This window comes from Nyctereutes procyonoides, unplaced genomic scaffold (assembly GCF_905146905.1).
Source record: "Nyctereutes procyonoides isolate TBG_1078 unplaced genomic scaffold, NYPRO_anot_genome, whole genome shotgun sequence".
Taxonomy (NCBI): domain Eukaryota; kingdom Metazoa; phylum Chordata; class Mammalia; order Carnivora; family Canidae; genus Nyctereutes; species Nyctereutes procyonoides.
This window is the reverse complement of record NW_026575135.1, coordinates 21,661,951-21,685,856: the sequence shown is the minus strand read 5'-3', so window position 1 is coordinate 21,685,856 and position 23,906 is coordinate 21,661,951. Positions and strand designations below refer to the sequence as shown.

The 23,906-nt window shown below is 41.1% G+C and overlaps 1 protein-coding gene across 4 annotated transcripts in view; it reads right to left on the bottom strand.

The window, feature by feature from the left end:
- Nucleotides 1-205: 205 nt before the first annotated feature.
- GNE (glucosamine (UDP-N-acetyl)-2-epimerase/N-acetylmannosamine kinase) overlaps nt 206-23,906 on the bottom strand; it is a 44,350-nt gene continuing 20,649 nt past the window's right edge. For all 4 annotated transcript variants that reach the window (XM_055302213.1, XM_055302214.1, XM_055302216.1 and 1 more), the window contains exons 3-12: nt 22,062-22,513; nt 18,317-18,469; nt 15,947-16,159; nt 12,582-12,669; nt 11,448-11,658; nt 8,550-8,679; nt 7,979-8,200; nt 5,994-6,176; nt 3,361-3,477; nt 206-2,575 (exon numbers count right to left, since the gene is read on the bottom strand). In XM_055302213.1, the coding sequence (XP_055158188.1) occupies nt 2,340-2,575; nt 3,361-3,477; nt 5,994-6,176; nt 7,979-8,200; nt 8,550-8,679; nt 11,448-11,658; nt 12,582-12,669; nt 15,947-16,159; nt 18,317-18,469; nt 22,062-22,513 (2,005 nt within the window). In that variant the 3' untranslated portion in view covers nt 206-2,339. The remainder of the gene's footprint in view (nt 2,576-3,360; nt 3,478-5,993; nt 6,177-7,978; nt 8,201-8,549; nt 8,680-11,447; nt 11,659-12,581; nt 12,670-15,946; nt 16,160-18,316; nt 18,470-22,061; nt 22,514-23,906) is intronic.

The following is a 23,906-nucleotide window of genomic DNA, read 5'->3' as shown; positions in this document are numbered from 1 at the left end:
TCATTTTGCTATATATATAAATGTTATATAGCAATGCTTCCTATTATAAAAAAATTTTTTTTTGGTTAAGAAATTCCTATTAGATGCCTTAAGAAGTTACATGACCTTTAAAAAGTAAAACAGTGCAACAATATAAATCTCTTAGGGGAAGACACTTTTAGCTAGAGAGTTAAATAAGAAAACAAAATGCAAAAATGTTAGGATTTCCACATAGAAATATATTTTATTTTTTCTTTAGAATTTGGCTCAGAACAGTAACATAAAAATATTTACAATAAAATAAATTAATATGTGATTATTTCACTATAAGTAATAATTATGTTGGAATATATTAACCTTTCCATGAATTTAATAAAAACTAAGATTTGGTTTTAGATTTAGTACCATCCTTCCAAATATTTGGTATGAAACTTGGTAGCAATACAACTCTGGTGTACAGAGCAGTTACAGATGTCACCAAGGAACAACGGATGCCTCTTCGGAGCATACCACCTCACCCCAGACACTGAGAGCCAAGCAGACTAGCTTCCTTCCTAGGAATCACTGTGGAATTTTTCAACAATAACCAGGACCTGAAGATTACTTCAGGGCTGGTCAAATTCTAGGAATCAACCAATCTATCTTTTCACATTAACCCACCAGGAAGGAAGGATTTCAAATGCAATATCAATTCTTTCACTTTATTTTGTATGCTAACACCAAAACAATGGAAACCTTCAGGTTTTCCTAAAGTAATCTGAAACATGCATATGTTTTAGATCTAAAAGTACCCATAAAAAACCTGTGATTAGACCAAATACTGTATTGGCAAAATGTCTACAGCATAGAGGAATATTTGATTAAATTTATCGAGGGACAGCATCAAAGACAAATTGAGTCCATCTTATTAAAGCTGCAGGTAGTCTAAAGTAAATCAGGATATATTCACATTTTGCAAGTTTATATGAGAGGCTGGGTGGCTTAGCAGAAAAGCAAGAGGGACCTGGAATCAAACCCTGTTTTTCTAAGACTCAGTCACCACTTGGCTTTAGGTACATCATTTAAACACACCGAGACTTAGTTTAGGATCATATAAAATGTAAATTAGGACACTCACCTCCCAGGTTTTAAGAATTTAGAATAATGTATATGAAGCACCTAGTTCAGAGCCTGGTATACAGTAGGCACTTAATAAATGATGGCTATTAGTATTTCTCCGACATTAAAATTGATAGCAAGAACCTTGGCCTTCTTAACACCAGTGAAAGCACAGAATCTTATTTTGCCACAGTCCACATCACAGATATGGGCTCTACAAACACAGCTATTAATAGATACTCCAGGGTCATCCTCAACATTAGTATGAAAGGTTATCAAAGGGATGCCTGGTTAAGCATCTGCCTTGAGTTCAGGCCATGATCTCAGGGTTGTGGGACTGAGCCCCACATGCATCAGGCTAGGCTCTCTGGTCATTGGGGAGTCTGCTTCTCTCCTTCTGCCTCCGCCCCTCCACTTGTGCACGCATGTGTGCTCTATTTCTCTCAAATACATATTTTTTTTAAAAAAAGAAAGAAAAGTTACTGAATGGAGAGGTATCTGTCAGTAATGAAGACCCTTTGGGGGTGGTTAATCTCCTTTCAGAGGCTATAAGTCTTAGTGGCTTCTCAGCTGTCCTTAAGAAGATAAGGACAAGGTCACTAAGGCCACTGTCATCCAAGTCCCTAAAGTTGCTCAAGTTTATGCAAGAGTAATAACAAATAACATCTTTTAGCAAACATTTGGGGGTGATAGATGTGTCCAATGTCTTGATTGCAGTGATGGTTTCACAGGTATATATGGAGGTCAAAGCTCATCAAATTGTACACTTTTAAAAACACCTCAGTAACACTGGTTTTTAAAAAAAATTTACTTAAGTTTACTTAAGCCTTTCACAGTGAGATTTCCTTCTGCTTCCTGATTGGATGGATCCCCTTCTGCAATCTGAGTTTCGGGTCAGAGGAAGAAGGATTAATAATCTCCACTCCAGTCTGGAGCCTCCCTCCAGGCAAGGCCTGCAGGTCTAGGTCGTAGCAGAGCCCTAAGGCATCCTTGTCTACGATCACAGCTCCTTTGGCACAGAAGATTGTGACTGATACTTACAGGGTTTGAGCTAAAATGAACCCAGAAACAGCAGCAGCCACGAAAATGGGGTTAGGAAAGGTGACTTTGGAAGAGGAGATGAAAAGCAAAAAATTAACTGCCAAAGTCACCTGCCAAATACCAAATTTAAATACCAAATCTGCTTTTTAAGAAATGCTCGTCTAAAAGCCTGATTCCACAAAGCAGCTCTGAGTCTCGGTCCACATCCACACCTGGGAGGTCTAGCAGATCCTGCGAGTTGTGTAGTCCAGAACCATGCTGGCGGCACCCAGCAGGGCAGGATCCACCAAATCTGAAACCACCACATCCACATCCTGAACCGAGGACAAGGCTTGCTGACGGATGACGTCCTTGACGATGTGGATGTAGTGACTGGCTAGGACGCCAGACAGGATCACAAGGGAAGGATTTATAGTGTGGAGGATGTTCACAACCCCAAGACCCAGAGCTGTTCCAGCTACAAGAAAACAAAAATGAAAGTAAGTCTCGGGAGAGCCAAATCAAAAACGCCAGAGGGAGTGCCTGGGTGGCTCAGTGGGTTAAGTGTCTGCCTTTGACTCAGCTTTGGGCTCCTGGCTCAGGGGGGAATGTGCCCTCTCTCTCTCTCTCTCTCTCTCTCTCTCTCTCTCTCTCTCTCTCTCTCTCCCCCTCTCTCCCTCCCTCCCTCCCTACTTGTACTCTCTCCCTCCCCTCCCTGCCTGTACTCTCTCTCAAATAAATAAAATCTTTAAAACACCACCACCACCACATCAGAGGATGGTGGAATCAGTAGCCCAGAACAGAAGGCAGTACTTGTAAAGCTATTCATGATTTGTTCTTACTATGAGAAAATGATGTTATAGTTTGAAATTTAAAAAGCTAGATATGCTATATACTATACCATAGGTTCTCAACTATATATAAAAAAAATCGGAAGATTGGAAGGAAATGTTAATAGTTCATCTGTGTATGGTAAACGTGAAGTGATACTTTTTCTTAATCTCCTCTATTTCTTTAGATTTCCTATAAAATGAACAAGTAGTTTATTCGTAGTTGTAAAACAAAACAAAACAAAATCTGTTAATAAAGGCAATGCTGCCAAATACCTTGAATGCCATTCCCTTTTTCTCTCTCAGAAAGCAGGAAAAACACCTCTGAACACATTCTGGAGTGCTGATTCCCCAGGGAAGCTGGGTATGTGTGGGATCCCTGGGCAGTCTGAGGGCCACCCTGTGGCACAGCTGCCTGGAGTCACATGCTCACCTGTTCTCAAGATGCTCTGGGCCTTCACGTTGCCAAGTTTCGCAGCTTGGATGAGATGGACTGCACTCACGGCCTCGTCTTTTGGCACGGACATCCCTTCCACCAAGAGCAAGTCTTCTGTTTGAGCAGAGGTGAGAAGCAATGGTCATTAGCGAGTTGTGGCAGCCCCACAGGGGGCCAAGCTTAGAAGTCTGCCCGCAAGCAGCAGGCCCCCAAGTAGGAAGACAGTGTTTTCTTTTCGCATTTGCAAAGCTTATCTTTCACAAATGTCCACATACAGGACTCCAGAGGCCACTGCTGCCCTTTTGCTGCCTAGGTTACACATCACCCAGAACTTCCCCAACTGGAAAATCCTCAACTCCGATCCGAGCCTCCTATCCAGCCCTCTAGCCTCCTTACTTCTCACTTCCACTTGAAACAGAGACTCCTAGGTATTTATCTCCTTTCTTTATCCAACCAAGATGCACGTCACATCACTTGCGAGGGCCCCGCATTCTACGGCAGCGCCTAGAGAACCAACATGGCCAGGGGTTCAGTTGCCAACTCGGTCACTACCAGCTGCACAACCCCATCTGTGTCACATCACCTCTATACTCTCTTCTTTACAAAACATACTCTGGCAGGACTGTTTAAGGAACTAAATGAGATAATGGACGTAAAGAACTTAGTTCAATGCTGGCCAGAGTCAGCGCTCAATGAAGTCTATTATCTATAGTCCTGGTCTTTTCTGCCCCTCACCACCCCTCATCAGTCCAGGTCAGACCTCCTCATCTGCTATCACACTTGGGCTCTGACGAGAAAAAATCCCAACTGTGCAGGTTGCTACCTAGCCCGGCCAGCTCTCTCTCCTTCCTTAGGGCTCTCCTCAGCTTCCAACCTCAGACCTTTTACTCTGCTCCCACCACCAGGAGAGTTCCAAACTGCCCACCTCTCTGATAAAGGGTGCCACAGGGCAGGGGTTCCCTGACTTTTCTGCCCCCATCTAAACACACACCTGTATTTGCACACCTTCCCTCCTCCTCTCCCTCTCTCAGACAACCCAGGCGCTGCAGCTCATTTCCTCCCCCTGCTCAGGGGCTTTCCGGGACTCCACAACCTCCACACCCTCAAGGCACTTCTTCCCTCTTACTCTGTGGTCAGGCTTCTGCTCCCCCTATTTGAATGTGCTCTCTCTTAAGATAAGTTTTTTTCCCCCAGGAGTACAAAAACTGGTTCTTCAGGGAAAAAAAAATTAAAAAGCCTACTCTTTTTTATACATATAGTTACATAAACACAAACAGATAAACAGTAGATCTGTGGTACTGAAGTATCCCATGTTGCGGCAGGGGGAGGATTAGGAAAAAAAAAATGTCTAAACAGGCTCCTAAGGGAGGCTAATGATAACAATGAAATTGAAGAACAAAGTTTGCAGGGTTTCAAATGATGTCCCCATGGCCAAAGCCGATGAACTTTTCTGATTTACTTATTAACAGCCCTTGACATTCCCAACTACTCTCTCCTTGAAACACTCTCCCTTTGGCTGCTGTGTTTACCCTTTCCCAGTTTTCCTTTCCGCCCATTAAATGCTGCTTTGCCGGATTCCACCCTGACACCTGCCTCACTCCAAGTCTCAATCAGAGGTTTAACTGCCACACCTCAGGGCTGATGATTCCCAAATCCCCACCTCCAACCCATTCATCTCTCCTGAGCGCCAGACCCCACAGCCAGCTACCCTCTACACATCTCTACCCAAAGTCCCACAGGCACCGAGCCATCCCGTTCTGCCACAACCTGCTCCTCCTTTTATATTCCCAGCCTGTCCACCTAGAAAACTGGACATCACTCTAGAACTGTACCATCTAAAGCTACTCTATTCAACAACTATTTTTCTCCCAGAAAACAAAAAGTTACATTTTAGTAAAGAGTCTATAAAATTCTGATCTGATCATGTCTTTCCCCTAGAAGTTCTCAATGGCTTCTCCATTAGCTGCTGGTCTTGGCCTACTTCTTGCTATGCTCTATCCACCTTGCCTTTTATGCACCCACACTGCTTCCCAAGCTCGAAAGCGTCCCTGGCTCATCCCAACTTGTCCTGCTAATTCTGTTTACCCTCTCACAATCCCCGGACAGCACCCTAACGCTCCCTTCCCTGTATGAAGAGGGCAGGGAGGGAACACTGGTGTCCTCCTTATATGCATCTATATTCCTTGGCCATCATTCTCAGTGCATTTGACAGTATATTATAATAATAGTAAATGACTCCCTCTTGTATTAGACTAGATAGAACCCATCCTGACTTTTATAACGTGTCCAGAAATAACTTTAATTCAAATAGACTTTTCAGAGTTCACAACTGTACTATGTTAATCCATTTACTTCTTCGGCTAGGGGCTGAAGGAACAAAAATCAAATTGTCTCTGTTATCCTGGAGCTCAAGACCCTTGTCCATCCCCACCACTGGAGGGGAAAGTGTTAATATGGGTCAGGACTAAGGGGAATTTCAGAGCTTTGGTATGAGGAAGCACCACCTTTCCTCTGGGAAATGAGAAGGATAAAAGTTCTAAGCCTTCAGTATCCAGCTGTTTTTGAAATATCTACTTTGAAATACTTGTCTACCATTTAGCTATTTAATTCCTCAGGAGAAAAAAACCAACCATCATGCAGCTTTTTTGCTTCCCTCTGCAAGGCCATTCCAGAGGCGTATGCTTCAATACACCCATGACTTCCACAGGAACAGTCAGGCCCATCCAGAGACACAACAAGGTGGCCAAGTTCTGCAGCACAGAAGGAGCTTCCATGGATCAACTCGTGTTGATGGATGATCCCCCCGCCAATTCCTACAGCAAAAGACAATAATCACTGAGGTGGCTCTTCACCTCAAACAGGAAGCTGTGATATAGCAATGCCTCGTCTGTCTAGCAAAGCTTTAGAATGTAAGGTTCTTTATGCTGCCTCTTTTCCTGAATAACTGAAACTTGGCCAAACACTTTACCTGGAAGTATTTTGGAGGGAAATCTTTTAAGCAGATCCCTAACTCTAATGTTGCAACCCTGTGTTGCATCTACTTGGCTCGCTGTGGGGAACAGATCCACACAGGCTCAGGCTCACCTCAAACTCACACTGCCTGTCTCCTCACTGAGGCCATCTCCAGTACTAACGTAAGAGCCTAGTCATCTAGTCAACAACTCTGAATGGTATTCTGTAGACTTCTTGGAAGGTTCTGGTAGATTTTAGCTCCCACTGTCCTCAAGGCAACTTGGATAATGGCTTTCCACCTACTCTGTTCTACTCTTCTCACTCTTACACTCCTACTTCTCAGGATCACCTCCAACATAAAATACCCACCCCTAAGTCCTCATCTTGGGCTCTGCTATAGGGGAAACCCAAGAAAATACCATCTTTCCGAAATACATCATACACCATCTTCTTTCTTAAATAGAGAATATAAACTATGATTTTGCCTCTTCTTAATGCCACCATGTCTAAAAATCTGTGACTCAGTGATTATGAGTATCAGTGACTCTCTTGTTTTGCGGAGTTTAGGAGTTGTTAAGGAAAAAAGCCTGAGAAGGCTCTACTTTTCAGACTGATCCTGCCATCAGTTACTTCCTGTGGCACCTACTCTTCAACTCCACCCCTCTTAATTTGCAAACTATCTCAGACAGGAAATCTAGGAAATGATATCCAAGCTTGCTAAAACTATGTCTGAGACAAGAGAAGGACCTGAGCTTCTAGAGGAGGTGGTGTAATGTAGAGTTTAAGGGCACAGAAGTTTTGAGATTAGATATATCTGGGATCAAATGGTGGCTCAACCACCTACCAGCAGAGCCTGTTTCCTCATTCCAAAACTAAACTAGGACATCAGCAAAAATGGCAGAGCAGGCAATTCCAAAAGTCCATCCCTCCACTAAAGCAATGAATAAACTGGCAAAAACTGTCACAACCAATTTTTTTTTGCAACTTTGGAAACTAACATGTTTGTTAGTTAGCAATCAAGAAAGCTTAATCAAGGGAGAAAAAAAAAAAAACGCTGAATTTTAATAAGCTAACTTTCTGGTATTTTCTGGTCCCACCGCCCGCTCCCAATCTTGGTGGCCTCAAACCAGCCAACATTCTCAGCAAAGATGGCAGTATGGAGGGAGCAAGACTATTTTCAAAACACTGGTTGTTTGTTTTGACCAACTTGGCAGCTCCTAGAGGACCAGCTCAAAGGGCTTCTTATGTCATCTACCTCAGAACTTGAGAGGGCTACCCCTAGGGGTGTTTGCCACAGACATTTAAAGGAAAAATATATTTATTAGTCTCCACTGCCTAGCATAAGAGCTGAGAGTTAAGGCAAATATGATACTAACCAAAAAGACTGGGTGGAGAAGCTAGGAACGAGCAGCTTTGGGGAGTAAGGGCTCTGAACAGATCAGACAAGTTCTTGAGAATGTGAGGTCCACATGCATGCCCAGGGCAGGGCACATGCTGGGCAAAGCCTGAGAGGGCCTTCTGCCCTCCCATAGGGCTCCCCTTCTGGCTCTAGTCAAGCAGGAGGTTAACACTAGAGCGGACTTACACGCTGCCTGGCTAACACTGAGGGTGCGCCCCAACACACGGTCTAGCTACTGAAGCAACCTCCTCATCCTCCCCTCACCTGTGCCTGTGATAAGTGTCACAAAGTTTTCCAGGCCCTTTCCTTGGCCAAATTTCCTTTCCGCCAGGGCAGCACAATTGCCATCATTGTCCACCCACACGGGGAGATGCAAAGTGTCAGACAGCGGGGTCCGGAGGTCCACAGAGTTCCATTCTTGAATCAGTTTGGTTGAATGCAGCACGACTCCTTCCCGGGGATTTACACGGCCACCCGTAGAAATACCTGAGGTCCACCACACACACAAGGGAAATAATTCTCACACACAATCTTAGAAAAGTCTGCCAACTCCCTGGGTTTCAAACACAAATTAACTCACCCAAGATCTCCTAGGGCAAATATTACCAAAGATTGCAAGGAAATGTCAGGCAATTCTGAGCTAAACCTGTAGCTCCCCACCAATGTACCCATAATGATTACTGGAATTTCAGAAAGACCCCATCCGTGGGGCCCACATATAGGACCTGGAGCCACATACAAAGGGCAGTGACCTTATGGTCAGTCATGCAACAGAACTCAGTCAATTCTATATATCAAAAAGAACATTTCTTGAATATGCAATTCACAATCTCACCTACTCCCAAAATTCTGCAGTTGAGTTTTACAGCTTCTGCTGCAGCTTCTACACACATCTGTAGGATTAAATTAATCCTCTCTTCATAGGTTTTAGGATTGAACTGAGTATACTTCTTAACAATTTCACCCTAAAACATAAAGAAAGAAAACAAGCCCTGTCTCATTGATCTTATTACCCAAGGAGCATCCCATGAATCTTCTGACCCCCTTCACAATAAATCAGACCTTGCTATATAGGACAGAGAATACTGTAGATTTAAATGACTGCTTGGGGGACACCTGGGAAGCTATTCTGGCATATGGCTAACTGAAGCAGTGGCAACTGCACAGCAAACCACAGGGGCCCGTCAAGCATAAAGTGAATGTTAGCTAATCTCAATCTTCATTAAAAGGTCATAGTTTGGGGCAGCCCTGGTGGCACAGCGGCTTGGCGCCGCCTGCAGCCTGGGGTGTGATCCTGGAGACCCAGGATCGAGTCCCACATCGGACTCCCTGCATGGAGCCTGCTTCTCCCTCTCCCTGTGTCTCTGCCTCTCTCCCTCTGTGTCTATGAATAAATAAATAAAATCTTTTAAAAAAAAAAAGGTCATAGTTTATTCTTTTGGGATGACAAAACTTCCTTGCTTAAAAACTAAGGCAACTAAATAAATATCCTAAGGAGGTAAGCTTTAATCACCTCCCATAACTGAAGCCAATAATAGCACAGATCTATGATGTTTAAATTACTGCGCTTTGTGATACTTTTTTATTTATTTATTTATTTATTTATTTATTTATTTATTTATTTATTTAAAGATTTTATTTATTTATTCATGAGAGACACACAGAGAGAGAGGCAGAGACACAGGCAGAGGGAGAAGCAGGCTCCATGCAGGGAGCCCGATGTGGGACTCGATCCCAGGTCCCCAGGATCAGGCCCTGGGCTGAAGGTAGCACTAAACCGCTGAGCCACCGGGCTGCCCTGTTTTTTTTTTTTAAGATTTTATTTATTCATGAGAGGCAGAGACACAGGCAGAGAGAGAAGCAGGCTCCATGCAGGGAGCCCGACGTGGGACTCCAGGATCATACCGTGGGCTGAAGACAGCGCCAAACCACCGAGTCACTGGGTCTGCCCTGTGATATGTTTTAATACCAGTCAAGGAGAGTCTCCTAAATTATTCTTTTTGTAAAATTTTTCTTTGCTATTCTCATTTATGCATTATTTTGGGTAAATTTCAGAAGAGCATTATCAAACTTTTATTTTATTTATTTATTTTATAAAGATTTTACTTATTTATTCATGAGAGAGAGAGAGGCAGAGACACAGGCAGAGGGAGAAGCAGGCTCCATGCAGGGAACAGGATGCGGGACTCAATCCCGGGACTCCAGGATCATGCCCTGAGCTAAAGGCAAATCACTCAACCACTGAGCCACCCAGGTGTCCCATCATTGTCAAACTTTTAAAAATCCCATTAAAATGTTGACTAGATTATGTTAAACTTATAATTCAATTACAAAGGTAAATTAGCTGTCTCTAATGACTGACATTAAAACAAACTTAGGGGTGAGCCTGGGTGGCTCAGTTAAGTGTCTGACTCCTGATCTTGGCTCAGGTCTTACTTCTCATAGTCGTGAGTTTGAGTCCTAAGTCGGGCTCCACACTGGATGTGGTGACTACTTAAGAGAATAAATAAACAAGCAAGCAAACAATATTACACCTCTCAATGTCCCCATGCAGCAGAATCACCTGGGCTTTGAACAAATATTGATGCCTTGGACTCCCTGCCCAGAGATTCAAATTAGTCTAGGGTGGGACCCAGGTATCTATATATTTTTTTAAAGCTTTAGGTAATGCTAATGTGCACTCAGGCTGACAAACGCTCACTTGTAGGAAAACTCAAAAATCTTTGCCTAAAATTTCATGTAAGTAGAAAGTTATTGGTATATATTTATCATAACATCTAGCCATTTTACTCAGGTTTCTTACTAATTCTGCAAGCTTGTTTATTCATACTGACTATAATATGTTTTGTTTTACTCTGTGTACAATCTCCACTTGTGCTGTTTGCTCCTTGCTTTTACTCCCTTCATAACTTCAGAATTATGTGCAATAATGTTGCAGAAAACATCTTTCTTCCTGATTTGAATAGTAGCGTTTCTAGAATTTGACCATTACAAAGGGTTCTGGCTACTGATAGATCATCACTTGGTTGAGAAAATCTTCTATCCATGCTTTTTAAAGAGTATTTACAAAGGAAACCATTGGCTTCTCTTGAGAAAATGGTTTTGTTTTGCTTTATTTGACCTAAACAACTTTATTTTGAAATCCTTGCCACTTCTCATGGACTCCTAAAATTTTATATATCTACAATATTTCGAGCAATGGTTTTTCTGCTAGGTTTATTCTTAAGTCATCAGGGATCATTTTAACACAAACAATTTATGTTTTTATGAAGGCTCTCTCAGTTTCCATCAACACTGTGCTGATCTTCTGGTTAAGGAACTGAAGGAATGCTGTACTCAACTAAAACCACGTTCTAGAGAAGGTGCAATTCCCTTCACCATTTGTGGATACCCTCCCCCGGGGTAGTGACAGTAATTAGCATGATCTGTGCTGTTACAAAGTATAGAATTCCAGGTCTCCTGGATGGCAAGAGCCCTCTCTGGTTACCTAAGGGGTCTCCCACTGTCAATTCAAGTCTACTAACTAGGATTCCTGGAGAATTTTTCTTTTAAGTGTTAATGCTTAGTAAAATAGTGAGACAAACATTGTAATGGATCCAAAAGTCAATACTGTGAGCAAATGATTACAATCTCATTTGTATGTATATTCCTAGTCCTACCTTCCAACCATACTTAAAAAAAAAAATCAATTATTTATATGGGATATGAAGTTATGACTTAGGAACTAAATTACCTTCATGCTGACTATTGCAACTCGGAGGTTTGTCCCACCGAGATCAACAGCCAGGGCGCTTAGAGTTTCAAGAATATGGTCAATATCTTGAGAGATATTCTCCTTCACAGGAGGAAAGCAGAATTTCTTTTGTAGTGGCTCTTGAAGATCAATAGATTTGAGAAACTTCAAAATCCTCGGAACAGCATTTCCATCCCCATATATCTTTGAACTGCAGTAACAAAAAAGTCAAATTAAATGCTTCTCTCATACATGTTAAATGATACAGAGAACATGGTACTAATAGAAACTGAGACTTCAGGTAATAAAGTTGTGCTTCATTTTCAAATAACAACATCTGATATCTCCAGCAACATAGTAACTAAGTACATGCACATTACCAATGGAATGTCTGATTCCACTGCTGATTGAAATACAACTATTTCCAGCCTGAGATACCATTAACAAATATGTCTATCATCAAGGAAAAATGATCTTTGTTAAGCCAATTTCAGAACATAATTTGGGACAAATTTATTTACTTATTGCTTTTTTAGTCTTTACATTTATCAGGAAAAATATTTTCAGAATTCAAACATTCACATATAGGAAAATCTCATTAATTGAAATAGAAAGGAAAGCAGTCTAAATTACAATGCTGCACTAGATTATTTTTAAAGAAAATAATTTATTTTCTACTATTTACAAAAAGTCAGAGTAGGCTAAAGAAGTATTTCCTGGTAGAAGCGCTGTATCAATTAACTGAGACAAATAAATTATCCTCCATTTGAACCCTTGGTAGAATAAGAGGGGTTATACTAGCAAGCCCTGTCTCATTGGCAGCTAGGGGGCCCATAGGGATGTAGAATGAAAGCTCTGTTAAAATGACTGATGACTGGTTGGCTTAGCAGTTAAGCATCTGCCTTTGGCTCAGGGCATGATCCGGGAGTCCCAGGATCGAGCCCTATATCGGGCTCTCTGCATGGAGCCTGCTTCTCCCTCTGCCTGTGTCTGTGTCTGTGTCTCTGTCTCTCTCTCTCTCTCCCCGTGTTTCATGAATATATAAAATCTTTTAAAATAAATAAAGATCACAGCTTTAAAATGGTACCCAAGGCAGCTCCCTTTTAAATCACTTTAAAAAGGGTATATACTCACCAAGGGTATTGTTTACCAAACTGAAGGTGCAGTGCTTGCAGTATTTTGTCTTGGGTATCAGCATCCCGGACATGAAGGACATTCTCCCCTAGGTGAACCCAGTGACACATTACAATGATTTGGAAGTGGAAATGTCCAAAGAATAAAGAAATTAGCAATGTGTTGTGTTGTGCTCATAATTAGGCCTGAAACTCAGAAGACTTCAAATGAGTCTTCTTAAAGAACAACTTTTCTCCTTTATAGCTTTTAAACCTCTCAGCAGGATTTCCATGTATCAAATACTTAAGAACACTAGGGTCCTTTATTCCCAAAGACAATATATCAAGTTCTTGTTGAATTAGCAAAATAAATGACATGCATGAATCTAGCAACCACTTAGCCCTCCCACTTCATCTAGTCATCTAGTGTGTTCACTCTTTTATTCACCCTGACTTCCATCTACTCAGCCAGCTGTTTATCAGCTGCCCAGGTGAGGTTGGTCAGTCTATCAGCCAGTCAACTATTCACTTTGTCTCCATATACTTTCTGACAAATGTGATGGAGTAAATACAGGGAAAATAGCCGTATTTTTCAATAGACCTGGCTAAGAAGAGATGAGCAGAAGAATGGTAGCTAGAGAGAGGCATGGGGTCATTGTTTCTAGAATGTGAGAGGCCAAGGCATGTTTCAATGATGAGGAGGCTGAAGATCATGGCAGAGAAAGGATGCCTTTCAGGCCTCAGAGAAGGCAGGAATGGTGGGGATCGAGAACATGATCGAGAAGGCAGAGCAGCGGGCAGGACAGAGAGAGGCCATGCCCTCCAAAATAAATAGACAAGAAAAGGATGAATGGGCATGTGTTTATAGAAGTATGGTGATGGAATATACAAGACCGCCTTTAACAACAAAAACCTGCTGCAAGCCCAGCATTCAATTCTCTGTTCACATCATCCCTGAACTCCAAGCAATGTTCCACACCATCTCCTTGAATCACTTTTTTTTCCCCTTGGCTTTAATGCTATCACCCTCCTGGTTTCCTCTGACCCCACTGGCAGTCCTTTCCAGTCTTCCTTCTGGCCCCTTCCTCCTCACCAGAACTCTAAATAAGGAAGGGCTCCATCTCCAGGGTTGGTCCTGGGCTCCATTCTCTTCTCTATTTATGTCATCTCTGGGCAATCTCATGTAGTCCCTTCGTTTTAAAGGACATCTCTGGCAGAGTGCACCATTATCCTTTCTCTGTACTAGTATCAGAATTTTTAGCTGAGTATCTGATAATCCAGCTAAAGACTATATTCTTCAGCTTCCCCTACAGTTAGATATGATCCTGTGACTATGTTCTGACAGGATATGTGAAGAAATACTAGCAATTTCCAGCTTATGCTTTTAAAAGGAAGGACACTTTCCTCTCTCTTCCTGCCCAATGACTAAAATGTGGACTTGACAGCAAGAATTGGAGCATCCATCAAGAAGACAAACACTAATTTTCTGATGACCAGAGAGCTAAACCAATGAGAAACAAAGAATATCTAACTTGCTTAGGCACTATTATTTTGGGTCTGTTACAGTACACGAACTAATATCTTAAACTAAACACTATCCATATGCCAATCACTCTCAAATTTCTATCTCCAACTCTGACTCTCCCTAGAACTATCTAGCTGCTTGCCTGCCATGTCCACTTTGGTATCTAATAGGCATCTCAGATTTAACATGGCCATTAGAGAACTCTTAATTCCACCCTTCCCAAATGTGTTCCTCCTGCAGTGTCCTCTGTGTCAGAAAAGAGTACCCCTACTGCTCAATCCAAAAATCTAAAATTTTTTTCCTTTCACTGCTCACATCCAAGCAGCAGCAAGTACTCTAATAAACCCCAAATCTAACTTTTGTCCATGTCTGTTATTCCAGGTACTCTAAACCACTATCATCTCTCATATGAACTGAAATAATCTCTTGGTCTCCCTGATTCCACTCCTGTCCCACCACATTCTACTTTCCATAGAGCAGCAGAGTGATCTTTCCAAAATGCAAGTCACAGTCACATCGTGTCCTCCTCCCATAAATGGCTTCCCATGATTCTTAAACCCCAGATTATTTACCCTGGCTTACAAATGTCTGCCTCCTTCTCTAACATCATCTTGTATCACTCTTTCTCTTGCCCATCACCTATAGCTACATTGGCCCTTCTGTTTCTCAAATACATCAGGCTTGTTCCCACCTTGGGGTCTTCACACTGGCTGTTCCTTCTGCTTCTCCTCGATCCTCACATAGCAGATTGTTATTCAGGTCTCAGCTGAAGTGTCATCTCCTCAAGAAGGCTTTCCCTTATGCCCTCTAATGTATCCCATCATATTATCTTGTGTTACAGCCTGCACAGCACACAGAAGTCTGATACTTTTTTTTTTTTTTTAGTTTATCATCTATCTCCCCTCCCACTAGAATAAAGTTACATGAGACCTCAGCCCTGGTTAGTATACTGCCAAAATCACAGTGTCTACACATAGTAGGTGCTTATTAAATACTTTCTTAATGAATGAAGTTGAGAGAATTTCCATTCAATGGTATTTTCAATGGTAAAGTAGGGAACAAGTATGTTGTGAATGAAAGGGAAGAAGACCTAAGGATAGCAGAAAATAGGGTAGCAATTATGAACAGAGAAAGAGCAAAGATTGAACTAACTTCTTTGATTCTAGTCCAGTTTTTTGTCCAAAAGTACATACACTTTTCCATTAGCTATAGAAATATATTTGCATGGATACTATTAGAACTTGGACTAAATTTTAAGAATAAGATCTAGCTCAGTTAGCAAATTCATTAATAATAATCCTTCTTACACTTTAGTTATTAAGGGGACATCTTGTTTAGAATTTCTACGCTCTAAAGTACTCATTAAAGACACTCTACCGTACCCACAAATGAAAGATTAGCATTCATATAACACATTCAATCATTGTATCTTAAACACAGCCATCAAGGACCATAATCAGCTAAGAAACTCTTCGCTCTGACATTAGAGACAATAAAAATGTTAAGTGGAGCCCTAAAAAAATTTGGTAATCACCTTGTGCTATTTATAGATTTTAGGCCACAAATGGTCATTAACCTCAATCATGCACTTGTTCATAAAACTACATGCCAGCACTGATACATGCAAGCCTTATAATAACTCAAATATATGATTTTTTAAAAGTCACAGATGCATGAAGGGGAGCCCATATTTAATGCCTCCCTCCTCACACTTTCCTAGTTTCTGCCTAATAAGGGAGGCATAGCTGCTAATCTGATTGATCAGACAGCAGGACGGTGACCACACTGTGTTCACCACAGGGCAGGAGCCACTGATTCCATATATATTTCTAGTCAACTGAGACACAAACTGAGGTAAATACCTGTTTCTCTTCCAATCTGACGTGTTCCTAGATTGATCACAGGTGTTCCAAAAGCTCCAACCTCTCGTACTCCACAGCTGCTGTTCCCAATCATACAACCTGCATGAGCAACCAACTGTATAAACTGGTCAAATGGGACATGTTTAACTGCACGGAAATTGGGATGATGCTCGATGCCTTTCTTCCGCATCACTCGAACCATCTCTTTGCTCCCTGTGAAAATGAAAAGAACCACCTGTTAAATGGTTTATGAGATAAAGAAACCATTTTCATTGGCAAATAAGCCCCACTTAAATCACCCTATAAAAATTCACAATGGTTATGAAGGAGATAGTAATTTTAATTACTGATCTTTCCAGGAATGATGACTATCTAAAATGGCTGGTCAGCCCTCTGCTTCAACTCATCTAGGCACTTTAAACAGCAGCAGTTGGGATTTTTCAAACAGCACTCAGCAAAGTAAATATTTTTTATTAATGCCCCAATAAAAGCTTTACCTTAAACAGCAATTTAGAGGTTCAAGACAGGCCAAGAGTCTCTCTCTCTCTTAAGATGGGAGTTACTAAACTGAAAGGTCTAGGGCTCCACACACCAAGCTGATCAGAGAGCCTCTGCATCAGCTCTGCTCATGCCTTAACAAGAGCTCAACGGGATACCAATCCCACTTGGGTCTAAGCTCCAAGAAAATACATGTAGATTCTGATACACTATAGCTGATATTTTATTTCAAATGCATGATTTTTTAAAATTTTACAGCTGTGTGGGCGGAAGCAATATTTAAGGCCTCTCTGCTTGCCTCTACTCACTTTTGCCTAGTGACGACCTAGAAGAAAGACAAGGTTGCTAATCAAGACTGGATAGACAGTAGGACAGAGACCACAGACTATACCATGTTACCACACTGTTCACCAGTGGGTAGGAGTTACTGACTTAAGAGAAGCTAGGCATGCTCTTCTCTCTTTTTAACCTTTCTCTATGAGGCAAGGTAGGTAACAGACTTGGGGTAAACCTCCTTACAGCAGGCCTAGCCGCCTCCCTCTACGCCCATTTCTGTCAGAGTATGCCAAGTCATCAACTATAATTATTGTAGTATCTGGTATACCAGAAGATGCTACTCTTCCAAGATTCAGATTTGGGCTCAAAGAAGGCTTTCTCTGGCCTTAAGACTAAACCAGACACTCCTCCTATTCTCCAACATTGGGGAATTGGGCCCTACACCACATAATGATAAAGGAATGCCATGATTCTTATTTCCCTATTGCTCCTTATATGTATTTTATCAAAAGCCCTGTGAGGAGGAAACATGAGTAGCAGACATGATTTAGATATTCCTGGGACCCTTTGCTTTTCTAGGGTCTAATTCTCTGACCTCTCTAATTCTAAAGTGTATACAATCAGAAAAGTGGTCTTAAAATGGAGTATCACTGACAATGAATATTGAATGAGGGATCTATACACTACCAAATGTTTACAGAAAATTGAAAGGATTAGAAGAATCAATATTAAAGTTTTTGAAATAATAGCATATTACCTGGATGGAACCTGGGTTGGGAGTTCTTAATTTCTTTTTTCCAACTAATATCCTACTTTTTTTCCCCTAAAAGATTATTCAAGAGACACTAAGAGAGGGATACTTTCAGAGTAAGATGGTGACATCTTGGTATTGCAGAGAAGGGTCCTACCTCCTTCTTCAAAAAATGCCTAAAAGCTCGGCAATGAGTGGTGTCAGCTAAACCAGTCATTGAAAACTCTGCAGTGTCAGGCCCTGCTCTGCATTTCTCATTTCTATTTCATCTTCCCATTAACCTGCTGAAGGTCTCACCAGCACCAAAGGCTACTACTACCATCTACCAGTAGGCAGTCAACCAGGTCAGGCTTGAGGATGAATTGGTTGGGGACTCCAGCTCTCAACTACCTATGCTCAAGACTAAGGCATATCTAATATAAATAAGTTAGAGAACAAGAAATAACAATAGTGGCTGTTTTACAGCACTCACTAAAATCACGACTTTCCTAGAAACACCCTTTGACCTTCTTCCATTAGTGTCCTTTAGCTACTGCATTTTCTCATTGGTGGAAACTGGAGAAAAGAGACTAAATTTGGAACTACAGGGAGATTGAAGATATTTTTTGTAGTATTTCTTTCCTCTTCAAGTTTCTAATAAACTTGGCGCAAAAAAAAAAAAAAAAAAAAAACACACAAACTTCAATCTACTACAACAACTTGGTGATCCCCTAACAATTAGAATGCATTTCAAACTACAATGGCTTCAATGACAAGATAAGCAAGATAGGAGGGGCAGTCAAAAGAAGACATAATAGAAACATAAAAATCAGAAAAGTAGGTGGCATAACTTCATTTTCAATTACCTGCGTCAATGTTTGGAAACAGAACTAGAGTCCGCTTGTTAAATGAGATAAGTGCATCCAATGTTAATTCAAACATTTTTATGGAATGCTTAATGTCAGTGGTCACAGGGTGTTGTAGCGCAACAATGTAATCTTTAGATTTTACATCATCACCTGTTTAAAGAAAATCAAACCACACTGCTTCATTAGTTAAGAATCTTAAAAAGGAAGAAGCAGATTCTAAAAAGCAAGACCCCAAAGTCTGTGCTTAAAAATTCTAAGGAAAAAAAGTTTGTCACATTCCAGGCAGAGTATCTGAATATAGGATCAAACGGTAAAAACTTACAGGAACAAGTCCAAGAATCCAGCAAAGTTAACATTTTACAAAGGCACTTGCTATCATAGTCACTAGAATGTGTGCTTTAAAATCCAAAATATTTCAAACCATTAGAAAAATGTAAATCTTCCCCATTTCTAACCAGTGTTCCTAATGAATTATCAGCAACATTAATGAACTGATGAAGCTCAAGATTACTTTAATGCATAGCTAACATAACTAAGAGAACAAGAAATAACAGTAACACCTATTTCCCTGCAGTGCGTAGGATCCTTACCTTCCTGGAGACACCCTTCCATCTTCTAAGGTTTATGTCTCTTCGGTACTGCATTTTCTCATTGGTGGGGACTGGAAGGAAGAGGCTAAACATGAAGCCTCTTGCTCCTCAATGTGCAACTTCTGACATCACCTGCTTTGTCTCACCCAGCCATTATATACAGCCCTTTCCATTAAGGTATCAAACTTTTGTTTCATGTTGTAAAGTTCTCTATTTACTGTGATATTTCTTTCATTATTAGGAACTTAAGTCTTTTTAACTTTTTTTTTTTTTAGAGAGGGAGGGGGGAGAGGGAAATCTTAAGCAGACTCCATGCCCAGTGCAGAGCCATACACAGGGCTCAATCTCAAGACCATGACTTAAGCTGAAATCAAGAGTCAGACACTTAACCAACTGAGCCACGCAGGTGCCCCAAGTCTTTTTAATTTTGCTAATATTTTTACTACGACTGTTATTCATGTTCTGATGATGAAGCTACATTCTAAATGGCCTACCTAACCCCATTCTTCCTATAAGCAGAATACCATCAAAAGTTGCAGGTGGAGAAACAGTTACACGTTTTGTACAAAACATTATTGCTTGGACTCACTGTCTTCTTTTCCACTGTCTTAAAAAAAAAATCTAGTTTTGCTATTTTGTCATCCTTCTTTTCAAAGAGACTGCTGAAATGGTTCCAAATAGAACCGTAAGCCCCACAAGTACAATCTTGCCACATTTTGCTTTCTAAGGGTTATTTTCTATTCATTACAAGTTTTCCAGAAATACAAAGTTTTTCAGAATCCGTCTAGAGCAAACAGTACAATCAAAATGCAAGAGTGTTTACTTAGAAGCATACAAAAAGGAGGGGCACCTGAGTGGTGCCTTCAGCTCAGGTCATGATCCCAGGGTCCTGGGATAGAGCCCCACATCAGGCTCCCTGTTCAGTGGGGAGTCTGCTTCTCCCTCTCCCTCTGACCTTCCCACCCCCAGCTCATGCTCTCTCTCTCTCAAATAAATAAGTAAAACCTTTTTTTTTTTTTAAGCATACAAAAAGGAGTCTGAAGTGACAGAATTTGTTCCATTGGCATTATCTAGACAGGCTCCTTGATAACTAGTATCTGTCCAAGGGTAAGATACACATAGAATGGATTAACTCAGTAGGAAAGCCCTATTCCCTCTCCTATCCTAATGTGCTCTAGGTTAAAAATATACACAATCACAAGGCACTTGGGTGGCTGGGTCAGTTGAGCTCTTTGTCTCAAGTCATGATCTCATGGGTTGTGGGATCAAGCCCCACAGTGGGCTCCACACCCAGTGGGCAGTCTGCTTGAGGATTGTCTCCCTCTGCCCCTCCCCCCACTTGCTAAATAAAAAAATACATGTACACAATCACTAAATCAATTTTTTTTAAGATTTTATTTATTCATGAGAGACACAGAGAGAGAGAGAGAGAAGCAGAGACACAGGCAAAGGGAGAAGCAGGCTCCCTGCAGGGAGCCTGATGTGGGACTCCATCCCAGGACCCCAGGATCACACCCCGGGCTGAAGGCAGGTGCTAAACCGCTGAGCCACCCAGGGATCCCCCAATTTTTTTTTAAGTAGGCTCCACACCCAGTGTGGAGTCCAACACAGGGCTTGAACTGACAACTCTGAGATCAAGGTGCCCCACTAAGTCAATTTCCTATTCATTAATTGCACTATACTATAAATCTACCTCTTAAAAAAGTCCTAAATGTCTAACTAGAAGACTGGTCTTGATTTGCCCTCTAGATAGTACTCTCACTATAAATTAACCAGTTGACATTCTATTTATAAAACTATTTTCTGGGTAGCCCGGGTGGCTCAGCGGTTTAGCACCACCTTCAGCCCAGGACCTGATCCTGGAGACCCGGGATCAAGTCCCACATCGGGCTCCCTGCAGGGAGCCTGCTTCTCCCTCTGCCTATGTCTCTGCCTCTCTTTCTCTGTGTCTCTCATGAATAAATAAATAAAATCTTAAAACAAAAACTTAAAAATTTAAAAAACAAAAAAATAAAACTATTTTCTTTGTCTCTTATTAAAAAAAAAAAGGAATTTCCAATAAGTTAAATCATTGATCAGTGAAGATATCATAACTTAAGGCTATTTGCAGGGATACTCCCAATGGTACAACTATAACTTTTGCTTTAATTATAATCAGTATCGCTATATTAATAAATACTTACAGCTTACTGCTTTTAACATTATCTGAGTATTCCAACAATCTCATATGAAATACTTTAAAATTAAAAATAGTTCTTTCGGGATCCCTGGGTGGCACAGCAGTTTGGCGCCTGCCTTTGGCCCAGGGCGTGATCCTGGAGACCCAGGATCGAGTCCCACGTCGGGCTCCCGGTGCATGGAGTCTGCTTCTCCCTCTGCCTGTGTCTCTGCCTCTCTCTCTCTGTGTGTGTGTGACTATCATAAATAAAAAAAAAAAAAAAAATTTTTAAAAAATAGTTCTTTCAGGGATGCCTGGGTGACACACTCAGTTAAGCATCCAACTCTTGGTTTCAGCTCAGGTCATGCTCTCTAAATCATGGGATCAAGCTCTGCATCAAGCTCTGTGCTCAGCATGGAGTCTGCTTGGGATTCTCTCTTCCTTACCCTCTGCCCCTTGCCCCTCCCCCACCTTGCCCTCTCTATCAAATAAATAAATCTTTAAAAAAAGTCTTTTATATTGCACTAAAAAACAAAATACAGGAAAACAAAAACCAAAACACCTATAACTCTACTTGCCAGAAGTAAATACTATAAATGATTTGGCATACATACTTCCTAACCTTTTCATTATAATTTTATTAAAATGGCATATTATACATATAATTTTATAGCTTGTTTCTCCCCCATTTTTTGTTATATCGGAATCTGTCCTTGTAACTACTCATCCATAGCATATTTAAGGGTTTAAAATTATTCCATTCTATAAATTATAGCACAGATTGAAAAAATTCAATCCGCATTAAGACTATTCAAAAAGTGAGTCTCAGAGAGGTGAAGTCATACCATAGGGGGAGATCTATGAACTAAAACTTTAGCCTTCTAAATTCTGATGGAATATTCTATCTATGGAATATTCTATAGTTTCTGAAAAAACTGAAACATACACAAACTGAAAAAAACAACCATTAGACTAAATAAAGTTTGATACATACCTAACCACATCCGAATGATGCTCATGTAGTCTTTGTTCTTGGCAGAGAGAAGTTTGTCATAGGAAGGGCAGCCTGCCAGAAGGATGCGATCATGGTCCTCACACATGGATATCAGGTGTTGCTCTGCACTTCGGGTGCAGCACACATGATAATGAGCCAGTTTTGTGATGGCATGTCTGATAGAATCATCAATGGTCCCACTGACTTCCCCACCTTCAATGTGAAGGATTCGGATATTCATCAAGGCAGCAGATGTAGCCAGAGCCAGGGCATCAAATCTGTCTCCATGAACAATCATGATATCAGGCTTCAAACGATTAAGGACATCTGGTAGCTTTACTAGGGCCAAGCCTACTGATTCTACCATGGCTGCCTCATCTTCCCCTCTCACAATTGTGTGTAGCCTGGTATTAATGTCAAAGTCATCTTGTTCAATCATGCGGTATGTGTTCCTGAAGCAGAAGAGAAATAAAGATGTGAGAGCCTGTTCTTCAACATAAGGCCATAAAAGCATATGAAAAACACAGTCTAATGTCAACCCTGAAGGGAAAAATATTTTATAAAATTTGCTTGTTAAAATAGACAAACTGAAGTATAACTTAGACACAAAAACTAAAAAGCACAAATCATAAATGTACAGATCACCTGATTCTTTTACATGAATACATGTAAAGAATACATTTTTGGGGGGGATCCCTGGGTGGCTCAGTGGTTTAGCGCCTGCCTTCGGCCCGGGGCGCAATCCTGGAGTCCTGGGATCGAGTCCCATGTCAGGCTCCCTGCATGGAGCCTGCTTCTCCCTCTGCCTGTGTCTCCGCCTCTCTCTCTCTCTGTACTCTCATGAATAAATAAATAAAATCTTTAAAAGAAAAAACAAAAACATTCTTTTACATGAATCTGTGGCCACCATCCAGATCAAGTAATAAGACATCCAACACCTGCAAAGTCTCATTAGTGCCCTGGTCAATCCAGATAGACACCTGAAGGAGAATTTTTTTTATTAAAACAGAGACCAAAGTTTTGGAGATTGACTTTCTCTTTTTATAAATTTTTTTTAAAAGACATATGCTACCTAATAAAAAAAAAGTTACCTATAAAAGCAAAATGCATTTTTTAACAACAACAACAAAAAAAAATAGGGAATCAGGATACCTGACATGTCACTATACTATGAATTTCCTTTTTTTTTTTTCTTTTTGTTTTTTTTTTTTTGTTTGTTTAAGGCGAGCACACAGCCGCGTCCGACGGGAGGAGGGGGCGGAGGAAACTATATTATGAATTTCTGAATGATGGAAATGATCTTCTGAATTTGTACTGTAACATTAATGCAACATAATTCTGAGTGGGGTGTAAATGTAGGTTTTACAGCATCAAATTGGCTATAAAGGGGTGCCTGGTGGCTCGGTCAGTTAAGCAGCCAGCTGCTGGCTTTGGCTCAGGTCAAAATCTGAGTCCTGGGGCAGCCCCAGTGGCGCAGGGGTTTAGCGCTGCCTGCAGCCCAGGGCGTGATCCTGGAGACCCTGGATCGAGTCCCATGTTGGGCTCTCTGCGTGGAGCCTGCTTCTCCCTCTGCCTGTGTCTCTGCTTCTCTCTATCTCTGTGTCTTTATGAATAAATAAATAAAATCTTAAAAAAAAAAAGCTGAGTCCTGGAATAGAGAGCCCAGAGTCTGGCTCCCCACTCAGCAGGAAGTTTGCTCCCTCTCTCTGCTCCTCCCCCTGCACTCTCTCTCAAATTAAAAAAAAAAATTTTTTTTTAATGACAAAATTGGCTATGAAATGCAATTTCAAGTCTGTTTCATGCTTCAATAATAATTTCGAAACCTACCACTCAGTATTATCAGTG